Source organism: Sorex fumeus, unplaced genomic scaffold, assembly GCF_029834395.1.
Source record: "Sorex fumeus unplaced genomic scaffold, SorFum_2.1 ptg000072l, whole genome shotgun sequence".
Lineage (NCBI taxonomy): Eukaryota > Metazoa > Chordata > Mammalia > Eulipotyphla > Soricidae > Sorex > Sorex fumeus.
Window position 1 is genome coordinate 45,406,228 of NW_026606129.1, and position 15,098 is coordinate 45,421,325.

The following is a 15,098-nucleotide window of genomic DNA, read 5'->3' on the forward strand; positions in this document are numbered from 1 at the left end:
CATACAATGCAAGCACCTGGACTGTCTTACTTCGTCCCCAAGCAATTCTCTTTCTTCCCAATTTTAATACTCACCCTGATCTGTAGAGCTGTTCCCCACTGCCCTATTCTCCCTTCAAAGGGGTTTCCAGCCACATAAAACCTCCCCAAATATATTCCCCTTGAATTTGATACTTTTTAGCAGTCAATCCAATACCAGAGTCAGTGGGAGCGGTAGGGTGTTTGCCTTGCATGCTGCCAACATGGCCAACCCGAGTTTGATTCCTCCGCCCCTCTCGGAGAGCACGGCAAGCTACCGAGAGTATCTCGGTCGCACGGCAGAGCCTGGCAAGCTACCCGTGACATACTCGATATGCCAAACACAGTGACAACAGGTCTCATGATGGAGACATTATTGGGCCCGCTCGAGCAAATCGATGAACAACGGGAGGACCGTGATCGTGACCGTATTTTCTAAAGCAAAGCTTACTTTCTGCTCTTGTAGAAATAATTGAAAACCAAAAACATTTTTTTTTTAAAAATCTCTTCATTATCCAAAGAAATGAAAGCAAAAAAGCTGAGAATGGGGCGAAGTCTGACTTAGTAACTGGTTAATTTAGCTAATAAGTTTATGTAGGCAGTCTGAGGAAGAGGCTGGCAGGTAAGGCCGGGAGGAAGCCAGGCCCTCAGCAGCTCTGCAGCTGAAAACAGAGGCAGCAGGAGACAAGAGAAGCAGAGGTGACTGGCAGAAGACCACACAAGGGTCAGCAGAGGAGATGGAGAGTACTGCTTCCCAAAGGCGAAATCCACATTCGTTTATTTGCAAGTTTAGAGTATTTATGTTTGAGAATGAACGTAAATGATGTTCTATGATTTCTGTTTTGTCTTGGGGTCACACATAGCAATGCTTAGAGCTTACTCCCGGCTCTGCCCTCGGGGGTCATTCCTGACAAGCTCTGGGGACTATCTGACATGCTGGGGATTGAACCCAAGTAGGTCATGTACAAGGCAAGCTTCCTAACCACGCTACTATCTTTCTGCCCCCTTTTCCCCTTATTCTTTATCCTTGTACAATCCTTTTCTGTAAGCAACTCCCTCCGGGTTATAAATGGATGTCTCTCAGAGGTTAAGATTTGCCTTTTTCTAAACTTCAAAGGACAAAGACGGCCAAGGTTAGGATGACTACTTTAATACACTGAAAGAATGCAAAGTAATTTATAGAAATTGGGGTTCAACAAAGTCATATTTAAACAGATTAGGAACTAAACAGAAACTTAGAGGGCAGTGGATTACTCACAAAAACAAACAAACAAAAGCCATCGACATTAACTGTCAAAACTAAAAAGGTAGTTCACTAATTCCCTACTCCACAAAGACAAACGAGGGTCATGGGCATGTCATGTTGGGAATTAGTAATTCCTCAGTTAATCAAAAAAAGTTGGCTAAGTTAAAGAATCATGAACAAAGCACATCTTTATACTTTGCTTTATCAAACATTTAAGTGTGCATTAATTTGTAAATTATTTAATGCAGGGCTTTTCCTTTGAGTGTAGTTCAGAGACAGAATTTCTCACTATCTACCCTGTATTGATAACATCCGTAAGACAATGTCTAAGATTCTCAGGTTTGCTTTATTTAAAGAAGAGTAAAAGCTCAATGATACTTGTGAAGCCATGTGAAAACAAAATCTGGAAGCTGTCCATATTTTTATGATTTTTCCCTAATCTTTCATAATTGCCTCATCTTTACCCAATCTGATAGCAATTTTCCTTTATGGAGTCTTTCCAAAGGTTCTCACAGAAATGGTGGCTCTCTCTGTTTAGCACACACATTTCATCAGTTTGCATTTCATTTAATTAAGTTCTGTCAATTACAGTAACAAGAATATCACACATAAGCAGATTTGAGAACAAAAATCCTTCTTGCTGAGCACTTCACTCAACCAGTGGACATCTTCCAGGGGGCTCATCGGGAAGGCTGGGAGGGCCTTCCCCTGGGTGGGTCCTACCAGGAAGAGGGCGAGAGTTGAGTCTGCTGGGCCTGCTGGGAAAAGTTCTATCCTCTGCTACACTGTCATATATCTCTTAGAGAAATCTGTGGTAAGTATTTCCAAAGCCAGGGCTGTACCTTAGTGGTGCCTGGCATATTTTAAACACACAACAAATATACATTCAATGAGAAAATTTGTCTTTAAGTATTCTCATGCCTTCAGGAGAACACAAGGCAAAGGTTCATTTGGATAAAACTAAACAGGGGGAAAGATTCATAGATGGAACAGAAAAGTACCCAAATAATCATGGATATAAGTAAAGTAAGTAAAGGGTTCGATTCCTCCGCCCCTCTCGGAGAGCCCGGCAAGCTACCGAGAGTATTCGATATGCCAAACACAGTAACAACAAATCATGGGTATAAATGAAATAAAAGGAAAGGGGAAGTCAGTTCACTGAGTTCATTCTAAAGTACCCTAATCCCCCTAATCCAAAAGTCTCTATTTGCCCTCCCACTACTCCAGGACAGGCTCTGAGTCTGAGAAGAGGGTGTCAAATAAAAAAAGTGGGAGCACATTCCTTCTTAGGCAGTTTTGAAATTGAATTCTCAACCACACCTTTCAATTAGGTGGAGAGCGCTCTATAAGAACAGCGTTTATCTTTCTGAAACACGAATAACATTTTCCGAATCCTTGGTATCATTATTGTCTACTTTTCCCTCTTGGAGAACCTGGAAGGCTACCGAGGAGAGTATCCTGCCCTCCTGGCAGAGCCATGATGGGTCTCATTCCCCTGACTCTGAAAAAGCCTCGAATGTGGCACCATTTGGAAGAATGAGTAAAGAGAGGTTGCTAAAATTTCAGGGCTAGGATGAATGGAGATGGTACTGGTGCCTGCTCGAGCAAATTGATGAACAACGGGATGACAGTGATACAGTGATAGTATCACCATACTCTGTAGCAAGCATAGCATGTGGCATTTACTCATTTAGCCTCATAACAGTTCTAGGTATATTAAAGTCATTCAAAGATGCAAAATTTATCTGAGCTGGAGTCAGGTGTTGAACTCAGAGCCCATCTTCTAAACTGCTCTGCCATATTGCTCAGCCCAACCTACCTTGGCTTAATAAAAACTATCATTTTTATATTTTGTCTTAAGATTTATTATAACTCCCAAGGGTACATGAAAGTCTTTAAATAAAAAGTTAAAGTTAATTCTTAAATAGCTGCACTTAAATAAAATCTATGTAACTCACTCATCCAGTGGCAAGTATTTTGCTTAATTGCTTAATCACTTGAAAATGCGGTTCAAGTAATTCAAAGAACTCTTCCCAATTATCGAGTATTGTTGAACCCTTTGTCTTTGCACTCAAAAAGCTCCCAGTCTACTCAGACAAAAGACTACCATGTAGCTTTGGTAAATGCTAACAGCAACTTGTAGAATAGGCTCAGGATGGCCACCGGTAAAACCGGGTAGCAGGGAGATGAAGGTAAAGATGAGATTATTAATTAATGCAGTTCCTCTGTGAGTTGTGGAGGATTATGTAAGGACTGTAGCAAAGGCAAAATATGATCAGAATTTCATTTTGGAAGAGAGCATGCGGCCAAAGAAAGAAAGCACAAAACCCAGAAGCTAGTAAAGAGCTGCTACAAAGTCTAGATACAAACTGTAGACTGTCTATTTGAAAAAAAAAAAAAAGCAGACCTGGGACGTAGAAATTGTTTCTCAATGAAGATTCCTTCAAAAATAAATTTAGATGGGAATCTGAGGAACATAAAAAGGCCCTCCCGTTGATCGTCGATTTGCTCGAGCGGGCACAGTAACGTCTCCATTGGAGACTTTGTTGTTACTGTGTTTGGCATATCGAATACTCTCGGTAGCTTGCCGGGCTCTCCGAGAGGGGCGGAGGAATCGAACTCGGGTCGGCCATATTGGCCGCTTGTAAGGCAAACGCCCTACCCGCTGTGCTATCGCTCCAGCCCCTGAGGAACATAAAGTAACAAAATAGAAGGCTAACACCCAAGAATAGCCGAGATAAGTACCAGGAGGATTACTCCACGGCTTTGAGGACAGCCGCACATGCTAGGGGAAAAGGCAGCTCAGATAGAGAAGGGAGCACCAAATAAAGGGTGTTGGGAAGTTCCTCTCAGGATGGGAAATGCATGATGAGAGTAGACTATGGACTGAACAAGATTGCCACTCAATGTCTCTTTTGCAAACCACAGCACTCAAAAGGAGAAAGATAACAAAAGGGACTGCCCTGCCACAGAGGTAGGGTGGGATGGGGGATGGGGGGAGGGAGGGATACTGGGACTGGTGGTGGTGGAGAATGGGCACTGGTGAAGGGATGGGTATTCGATGATTGTATAACTGAAACCTAAGCACAAAAATGTGTAAGTCTACAACTGTACCTCATGGTGTTTCACTAATAAAAATTTAAGAAAAAAATAATAAATAAATAAATTTAGATGGGAAACAGTGAAAGCCTAATGCAACAGCAACAGGAAAGAGAAATTAATTGGATATTCAGAAGTCAGAAATAGCAGGACTGGAGGGGTGATGGATAAGTGGAGGGGGATGGAGGGTTAGACTGGGTTTGTGGGAACAAGATCAGGAAATGAGAAGAAAGATAAAGTTATGTTACAAATGAAAAAGGACAGGGAAGACCAGGAGTGTAACTTGCAAACTAGAACCCAAACAAAAACAATTCAATGCTATTAAGTAGAACCAAGATCACGAATGTTCATCAAAGAGCTAGCTGGTCTAGCTGGTATAGACTCAGACAGAGGCACCAATGGCTAAATGGTTACCCCCTTAGGACATTTCTCACTTCCTCACCTCTTCCTTCAGAATGGTACTCATCACTCCGTGTGCATGTTACCAGAGCCCTCATTTCAGGTGTGAGGAAACCATAGCACATGGAGATGAAGAGAAAAAGTTGGAATTCTAATTGAGCTACTTCCTTTCTTTGACAGCCCACCCCATTTTCAGAATCTTGCACTGCTTACTTAAATAATGGCGATAGCACAGCGGGTAGGGTGTTCGCCTTACAAGCGGCCAACATGGCCGACCCGAGTTCGATTCCTCCGCCCCTCTCGGAGAGCCCGGCAAGCTACTGAGAGTATCTCGCCCGCACGGCAGAGCCTGGCAAGCTCCCCGTGACGTAGACAATATGCCAAACACAGTAACAACAAGTCTCACGATGGAGACATTACTGGGCCCGCTCGAGCAAAATAATGGCAAGAACAATGATAAAGAAAATCAGTACCCCAAAAGATGGCAGCAGCCATAATTCTCATTCAAATTCCCAGCACCACCTATGCCCCCTGAACACCACCAGGGGTCACTCTCGGGCAGAGAGTCAGGAATAGCCCCTGAGCATCACAGGGTGGGGCTCCGAACCCTCTCCCCGCCACCCCCATCCCCAGCCAAAAAAGAAAAAGAAACAGAAAATTATCTTTATCTTTATTCTGCCATTGCTGAGGTGGTTAGAATCACAGTTTACAAAGCCTGTATGTATCCTGGACCAATACCCAAAGTAGTGTTTAGTGTTTAGTGTTTAGTGTTTAGTGTTTACACATACAAACTCATCTATAACTGCCTGGTCTGAGGGACAATAAGCGGTATCGCTGAGTACTTGCTGAGTGCCACACCATTATGACTGAGGTTACACATACTCTCCGTTTCACGCGTCAAAGCATCCCTGCCAGGGAAACAGCACTGAGCTCAACCTCCACTGAAATAAAAAGTCTTGGAGGGAGCTGGAGCAATAGCACAGCGGGTAGGGCGTTTGCCTTGCACGTGACCAACCCGGGTTCGATTCCCAGCATCTCATATAATCCCCTGAGCACCGCCAAGGCCACGAGACACTCCCAGGCAGTCCAGAGACTCTCCAGTTTAAAATAGCCATATATAGGTAGCGATACAAATCGATACAAAGAAACAGAGGGCATGTTGTCTGACAGAATGTTCAGAATGAATGAATCCTTATAACGGGTAGATAAGAATTATCTGTATTATACTTGCAACTCTCAGTCTCAAATTACTTTTCAAAAACAGAAAAATGCACCCAGTAAGTCAGAGCATAAAACAACACTAAGGGCTTGTTCAGTCCATGCTCAGAGCACAACCTTTAGACATTACAAACAGGTGAGAATCAGTTGTTTCTAAACAGCCCAAAAGAAAAAAAAATCACAAAACGTACTTTATATTTTAAGAAACTCCAATTAAATGATATTTTTAAAGTTACCAATTAACACATGTGTGCAGACTGGCTCACTGTACACCTGGACCTAAACATTAGAAATGCATTATAAATTCTGGGCCAAGAGCTAATTTGTTTCACTGTAGGAAAAGAAAAAATGTTTAGTAGGCAGTTTGCTTTTGTTTTTCTTATTGACATTGTTGTTTGGGGGCCATGCCCAGAAGTGCTCTGAGCTCACTCCTGATGATGCATGCATTCAAGGATCACTCCAGGTAGGGCTTGAGAGACCATATGCGGTGCCAGGGATCAAATCCAGTTAGCCACGTGCAAGTTCCTTAATCCTTGTACTCCCTCCAGTCCATGTTCAAAATGGTTGCTGTATCTTGTATTATTTAGAATTTAAAGAGAACTATGTATGCACTTAATACTAAAATGAAAGATTAGGGGCTGGAGAGATGGTACAACAGATACTAACTAGTACAAGGTTGCTTACCTTGCATTCCACAAGCCTGGGCTGAGTTCCCAGTATCCCATATAGTCCCCCAAGCCCTGCTAGGAGTGATCCCTAATCACAGAGCCTGAACAACGGTGGGTGTGACTCAAACATCAAAAAACATATTTTTTCAAAATGAAAGGTTATTTTAAATAGTAGCACTGCAGTACTGTCCTCCCTTTGTTCATTGATTTGCTGGAGCGGGCCCAGTAACGTCTCCATTGTGAGACTTGTTGTTACTGTGTTTTGACATATCGAATATGTCACAGGGAGCATGCCAGGCTTTGCCATGCAGGCGAGGTACTCTTGGTAGCTTGCCAGTCTCTCCAAGAGGGGTGGAGGATTTGAACCTGGATCGTCTTGGTTGGCCCCATTCAAGGCAAACGCCCTACCACTGTGCTATCGCTCCAGCCCATTATAATTTTAAATAGTATTTAGAGTGAACGATAGTACAGTGGTAGGGCGTTTGCCTTGCACACAGCCAACATTGCCGACCCGAGTTCGATTCCTCGCCCCTCTCGGAGAGCCCGGCAAGCTACCGAGAGTATCTCGCCCGCAAGGCAGGGCCTGGCAAGCTCCCCGTGACGTATTCGATATGCCAAACACAGTAACAACAAAGTCTCCAATGGAGACGTTACTGGGCCTGCTCGAGCAAATCGATGATCAACGGGAAGCCTTTACTTTTTTTTACTTTTAGAGTATTTTAAATATTTTATTTTCGCACCATTTTTTTCAAGAACTGGAGGAATTTGTGTGATTCTACATGGGAAGTCATGGTCTTTGGCTTGAATTTATATCAAACAAGTAAAACTGAAAGCTGAAGATGGATATTAAAGACGGGTATTATTTGGATGTTGATTTAATCCAGTGAGCTCAATTTTATAACACTACCAGTGTTTGAGAATTTTTAACCTAGGAAGCGGCAATTCTGATTATTTTGTAGAGTGGTAAGCTATTTTCTTGGTCAGTGTATGATATATTTCAGGAACTATTTTACAAATAACATTGAGTTTTCCAGTATCATTAGTTTTTGAAGGCAACGCTAGATGGCAGTAAAAACACAAACCATGACACAGAGTTATCCGCATACGGTAATGATAATTTTTACCTTTTAAATTGCGGCAAAACGAGTGATTCTTTTTGATATAAAGAATATAAAAAAAAGAGTTTCCTTAATTTGAAAATGTGATCCAGAAAGGTTACTGAAACAATCAATTCAACCACAATTTCAATTATGAACATTCTAATTCTCAACATTGATTTCATAAAATTGTTACATTTGTCTTTTTTTAAAAAAAAAGTTATCAAAGAACTGCATTTTAGACATTAGTAAACATTTGAAATAAAATATCCTACACTGCTTTTTCTATCAGGATATTAAAAAGGTATACAAGCATTTATTGTATGTATATTTATGGCATATTTGCTTAGTCTTTTTTTTTATTAGTGAATTTCTTCTCTTTTAGGGACCTTGAATGAATAATAAAATACAGGTTATGGGCCAAGGGAGATAGTACAGGAGTTTGGTCCCCAGCACATGACTCCCTGAGCATCACCAGGTATAGTCCTGGAGATGCTCCAAAGCACTGCTGGGTGTGGTCCTGGCAGTCCCCAGAGGTTCAGGGCCTGAGAAATGTGGCATCCTTGGCCTCAGCATTTACCCATCTTATCAGGCTCCTTGAAAAATCACTCGGGTGGTCCTGAGGCCCCAAGTTATACTTGAAAGCCCCAACAATACCAAAAATTAAGCCCCCCCCAAAAAACTCAAAACACCCCCCACACATTGCTATTAGTTTCGTGAGCTATTTGTAAAGCATTTTTTACTTCAAGAAGACTCTAGAAAAAGATGAACTATAATTTTAAGATTTTACTTCCTTATCTGAAAGCACATTTGCAGTGCAAAGAGAAAATTTTTATAAACAGAAACATGTTGATTTCATCCATAGATGGTTTTGAACTTTCTGTAATTATGAATTAGAATTTCAGTATGATTTAAAAACTAATATGGTAATAAACCCCAAACTTATCATTTCTAATTTGTCTGTAAACATTCTACTTTTTGGACTCATTACAAGACCAGATGGCATTCAGCTCAGGCCTCAGAAACATTTGAATAAAATTAGCTAATTAACCTTACAATTTTTTGGTTACTAATGCTTTCCCTGAGTTGATTTTGTTCTGACACACAAAATTCTCCACTTTGAATCCAAAGCTAGAGCCCTCTCAAATAAATGAGAGCTAATAAAATAAAAACAAATATTCAGATGTACTAATTTGGTAGAACGGAGTTGATTATTTCTATTGTAGCTGAGGTCACATGGCTACATTAGTCTTTGTGCTTTTGATGTTCAAAGTTACTGTGACAGGTCTGGAGCGCTTGAACAGCAAAGTAGGCACTTGCCTTGCACTCGGCCTGGATTCAATTTCTAGCACTGATGTGGGTCCCTGATTCCCACTAGGAGTAATCCCTGACCACACTGACAAGAATAAACCCTAAACACTGCTAGGTGTGGCCCAGAATACCCCCCACACACATACCCTCAACTACCATACAAATCAAAAAATGATTATTAAAATTACACAACCCCTGAGTACAGAGCCAGGAGTAAGCTCTGAGCACACTGGGGTGTGGTCCAAAAATTTAAAAAGAAATTACATTTATAAAGGAGGAACAAGGGTCAGAGTAATAGTACAGCAGGTAAGACAGAACTGCCTTACATGCGGTCAACCAGGGTTCAATCCCCAGCATCCCATATGGCTCCCAAGCCCACCAAGAGTAATTCCTGAGTGCAGAGCCAGGAGTAACCCCTGAGCAACATGGGGTATGGCCTATCCCCCTCCCCACACAAAAAAAGAAAAAATAATAAATTGAAAGAAAAACAAAACTCTACCACCACCAAAGTGCCTAAGACTCCAACCACAGCCCTTATGTCATTTGAGTCTGCCTCTTCCTCTCCCTTCGCCACTTGGTAACCTCATGTCCATAGTCCAAAGGTTTGTTATCATTAGATACTGTCCATTTACTTTGCTTTCTCCTGTATATACCATGTAAGAGTGAGATCATCTGGTTTTTTGTTCTCCTGACTTCCTTCACTTAATAATAAAGCTTACTTTAATACCAAGCTGTGCCAATATAACCAAACTTTTGATACACGGTTTTTAAAAACCCAGAAGCTCAATATATAATATTGCTACAAACACATTAAACAAATACACATCCAAATAGTCAAACAATATTGAAAAAAAAAAAACAACCAAAGTTGAGCATCTTACACTTCCTTGTTTCAAAACTTACATCAAAGCTACAGTAATTGGAGCAGTGTGGTACCCACATAAGATGGATATATACTGATTTTCAAACTCAATAAGTTGTATATTTAAATAGGTAGCTTTTTAATACATCAATAACATCTCAATAAAGTAATTAAAAATAAAAATAGAGGTATAGTAGATGAATCAATAAAGAGTCCTGAAATAAGTCCTCATATACTGATTTTCAACAAAGGTGGAAAAACCATTTATTAAGGAAAGAACAATTTTTTCAACAAAAAATTGGAAAGGGGCCAAGTTTATTCTTCAACAAATATACACGCAGAAGAATAAACTTCAACACTTATCTTATATGCAAAACTTAATTCCTAACATAACAAAGACCTAATTTTAAAACTCCTAAAACTTTTACTGGGAAGAAAAATATTAGAAAAAAATAGGAAAAAAATTAGATTCAGCAATGACTTTTTAGGTATGACACCAAAAAACACAGGGAAAAAGCAGGTAAGTTGAACTTCCATGCATCAAAGGATACTATGAACTGAATAACAGACACACTCACAGAATGGGGAAAAGTATCTGCAAGTGCACTAACCACAGTACTATCTCTCCAGTCCCGTATTTATTGACTTTTGGGGAGAAGGGTTCTGGGCTCACTCCTGGCTTAGAGTTCAAGGATCACTCCTAACAGACCCTGGGGATCATATGGGTGTTGGGGATCAAACTAGGGTCAGTTGCAAGCAAGGCAGTAACCCTACCCACTATACTAGAGTTCCAAAGGAAGAGAAGAAAGAAGGAGGAAAGAGGAAGGGGGGGGGGGGGAGGAGGAGGAGGAGGAGGAGGAGGAGGAGGAGAAGGGGGAGGAGGAGATGAAAAGGATTATTCAGATGGAGGATGCAAGTTATACAACAATGTGAATGTACTCAATGTATACTTTAAGATGGTTTGAGAGGGTAACAGTTATATTTTGACCACAACTAAATTTTTTTTAAAAGTTTAAATGATAAATTTATCTTATGTGTGCTTTATCACAATGGGGGGTGGGGTTAAAGGGATTGTTTTGGGGGTCATACCCAGCAGTATTTAGGAACCACTCCTGGCTCTGTGCTCTGGGTCACTCCTGGTGATAATCATGGGACCATACTTGGTGTCAGAAATTGAAATGTGGCTGACCACATACCATGCAAGCACCTAAATCCTTACTATCCATCCGTCCACAGTTTTTTTAAAAGGGCATTTAGTTAACATTTACTTACAACTTCTTCATACTCCCTCACCTTTTGAGTTACTCTAGGTGATCTCCAAATGAACAAATATTAATAACATCCGGGTTATGCATTCATACAAAAAGCCGGGTCACAAAGTTCCGCATTACCTGGGTTCCGTGAGACTTCACTCCTGCGTGAGGTTCGGCCCCAGCATCTGAAAAGCAGCCTAAAGCGCAGTGGTGGCTGGGTAGTAGAGGTCGGCTGCTGGGAATGGGTCCCTTCGGGCGGGGAGGGCTCTCGCCCACCCCTCTCTGGGGTGCTCCCTCTGTACTCAACAGGGACCCAGACCCAGGAGCAGAAATCTGCCTGTTTCCCCCAGTCTCTGGTGACCCAGGGGTCACACCCAGAAGCCACACCCTGCCGGCACCTGATAATCTCCTCATCAACCACCCTCCAGCACTCATGGCTGCTCCTCCCAGACGGGAGTATAAAATGAGGCCCCCATAACCATGCCACCTGAGTCCGCGCGAGGCTGTTGTCACTCAGTACACCCCAGAGAGGGGTGGGCAAGAGCCCTCGCGACCCAAAGGGACCCAGCCCTCCTCCACTACCCAATTGCCACCACGATCCAGGCTGCTTTCCGGACACATCATAAGACACTTCCTACCCATTTTCCATAATTACCACACCATGTTTGATGGAGTTCAGACAGTAGGCAACAAATCATAGAGAGAAATTATATATATATACACACACACACACATATATATGCCTCTTGGAGAGCCCAGCAAGATACCAAGAGTATCCCGCCTGCACGGGCAGCGCCCGGCCAGCTCCCCATGGCATATTTGATATACCAAAACTAGTAACTATAACAGGTCTCATTCCCCTGACCATGAAAGAGCCTCTAATCATTGGGAAAGATGAGTAAGCTGCTAAAATCTGCTGCTAAAATCTCAGGGCTTTGACAAATAGAGACGTTACTGGCGCTCGCTCGAGAAAATCGGTGAACAACGGGATGACAGTGATACAGTGATACAAAAAGCATATGTCTATATACAAACAAAAATAATCTCTCATATAAGGACAGCCTTGGTAACAACAACAACAACAAAATCCACAAAACTTTTTCTTCTTCTGATTTTTTGGGCCACATCCGGCAGTTCTCAGGATTTACTCCTGGCTCAGTACTCATGGATAACTTCTGGAGGTGTTCAGGGTACCATGTGGGGTGGTGGGACAGAACCTGGGTCAGTTGCATGCAAGGCAAGAGCCTTACCTGCTAATACTATCTCTCCAACTCCCCGATCACACTCTTTACAGCTTTCAGTCTAGATAGGAATATTGTGGCCTGTGTGCATATATTAACATTTAAAACTACCTTTATTTTATGCCATGATTGACTCCGAAGCAGAGTTAACTTCAACTGCTGTTTCCCCACACTTCAGGTTGTCGGGGACCCCCACCTTATGGGCTACAGGTCAGCTATGATGGTCTTAGAAGTCAGAGCTAGAAATCTCCATAAGCAGGAGAAAGAATTGCCTTTTTAAAATGCCTCTAGTGGTGGGTGTGGAGTTGGAACATTGTGTGCCTGAAACTATTATTAACAGTAGTAAATCACGGTCTAATAAAAATTGGAGGGGAAAAAAACACATTAGGAAAGAAAGAAAAGAAAAAAGCACTCCAGGAAGTCAGGCCTATGTCACAACCAGACCTTCCCAAAATATGCTAGGTGGTCTACTCTTCACCAGAGAATAAGACAGAGACTAGGCCTTAGTCCCAAAGGGTGTGGCCCAAATACCCTATTCCATCCCCCGCCCCCACCGCCCAAAGACCCCGAACAGACTTAAAATAGATATTAAACCCACAGAATTCAAATAGGACTTATTTACTCAGCGCCAACAGGCCACAACAATGTGGGGGAAAGTCACTTACATGTTTGCACCAGGTGATTCCTTTTCTCTCATGGTCAATAACCAGGAACACACAGTCTCATTTCTCATGTCTTTATTTACAGGCAAGTGCATGTTGCTAAATTACCAATCACTGGCATTCAGGAACATTCTTTATAACAACAGAGGTGTCCAATGCAGAGTCTGATTAAAATAGGCTTAAGTTTTCACTTACCTCCACTGCCACTACGATCAAAATGAGATCCGTTTTTGACTCAGGAAAGAGGGCATTCACTTGTGGTGACATTCCAATCAGAGCACAATTAGTGACCACAGATATAACACTCATTGATTCAAATGCCAACTAAAAGGAAAGAGAAAGTGGAGTTAAAAGCCACAACGACTGCCCCTATAATTCTCATTTTTGTTTCCTTTCTCTGTAACCAAGGGAAAAGTCTTTCCCTGCTTCCAAATATCCCAAGTTTGTGTGTAAGTATATTCCAGACATTCTATAATATTACAGAGCTTTTTAACTTTAAACATTCATGCTTTAGTGGGTATTTTCTCAAATAATTACCTGCCATACACCAATATTGGAAGAAGGTTCTGAGAATGGGCGTTTGAACACCCTGCACATTTTTAAGGCATCTGAATTAACTTCGGTGAAGTTGTTTAGCACAGCAAAGGCGGCTGCTAATGGGTAAACACAGGAGAAGAGGCTCACATAACCAAATTGCAGAAATAACTCCAAGTAGTCATCAAAAGTACCCTGAAAATGGAAACCACAAGAAAAGACACAGTTTTAATATCACATAATAAAAGTAACATTTTGGAAACTAATTCCAAGGTAGCCATCTTTAAACAACAATAGGATTATAAAAAAAATAAAAAGAACAGAAAATCTCAATGAATTTCTCCAAATTTTTTATTTTCAACCCCAGAATTAAATGCAAGGGAAACTTTATATTCAAGTCCCTGAAATACAGAATGAAAAAAAATGCTTTTCCTGCTCATTTCATTTTGCCAAATCATTACATTCCCGACCCCCCCCCCCCCAAATAGTAAAGTTAAGGATATTTGTTCCTGGGGTGGAGACATGGTACAGGGGCTAGCCTTGCCTATAGTTGACTCCAGTGTGTTGCCTGCCACCACATATAGTCCCCCACGGCCCACTGGGAGTGGTCATCATCAATCATCATCAGGGACATTGGTATAAGAATGACAATGAGATATCACTTCACATCAGTGAGGATGGTATGATCAAAAAGACTGGAAACAACCAGGTTTGGTAGGCTGTGGTGAAAGGAACTCTCATTCACTATGAATAGGAATGTCATCTGGTTCAGCATCTATGGAAAACAGTATGGATATTCCCCAACAAATTACAAATAATGCTTCCATTAGAACCAGTGATTCCACCTCTTGGCATCTAAACCCAAACACAAAAATATTATGCCAAAAAGGTCTATGCACACCTATGTCCATTGCAGTGCCAAGGAAAATAGGATATGGAAACAACCAGTGTCCAATGACAGATGAATGGGTAAAGAAGTTGCAGCATATATACATATGGATATTACACAGCTTATAAGGAAAGAGGATGGAGCTGGAGGGTATCGAGTTAAATAAAAATAAGTCAGAGAAAGAAATATCAAATGATCTCACTCATCTTTAGTATACAGAGAAACAAAGTCACATACTTCTGCATCCTCAGGCCTCAGGATTATACAGGGCATGTGAAACAACTTGTTTAATAAAAACGACGTTCTTCACAGCATTGGATAGCAACATTAAACACACACACAGAGGCAAACACACACATATGTACACACATTTACCTATATATGTGTATATACAGATATGTATATATACATATATAGTGCACACATATATATACATAGTATATATGTGTGTGTATATACATACACATGTGTATATATATATATGAATAGATAGATGTAGATATATACACACATTTGTGTGTATGTGTGTGTGTGTGTGTGTGTGTGTGTATGGTTTGGGGGCCACACCCTGCAGTGCTTGTGGAACCATCCTGTGTCGGTGG

At 41.4% G+C, this 15,098-nt stretch overlaps 1 protein-coding gene across 1 annotated transcript in view; it reads right to left on the minus strand.

Annotated features, from left to right (window-relative positions):
• ANO10 (anoctamin 10) overlaps positions 1-15,098 on the minus strand; it is a 176,335-nt gene that overhangs the window by 115,507 nt on the left and 45,730 nt on the right. Inside the window, exons 10-11 of the mRNA XM_056129389.1 lie at positions 13,611-13,802; positions 13,269-13,397 (exon numbers count right to left, since the gene is read on the minus strand). Coding sequence (XP_055985364.1) covers positions 13,269-13,397; positions 13,611-13,802 — 321 coding nt within the window. The remainder of the gene's footprint in view (positions 1-13,268; positions 13,398-13,610; positions 13,803-15,098) is intronic.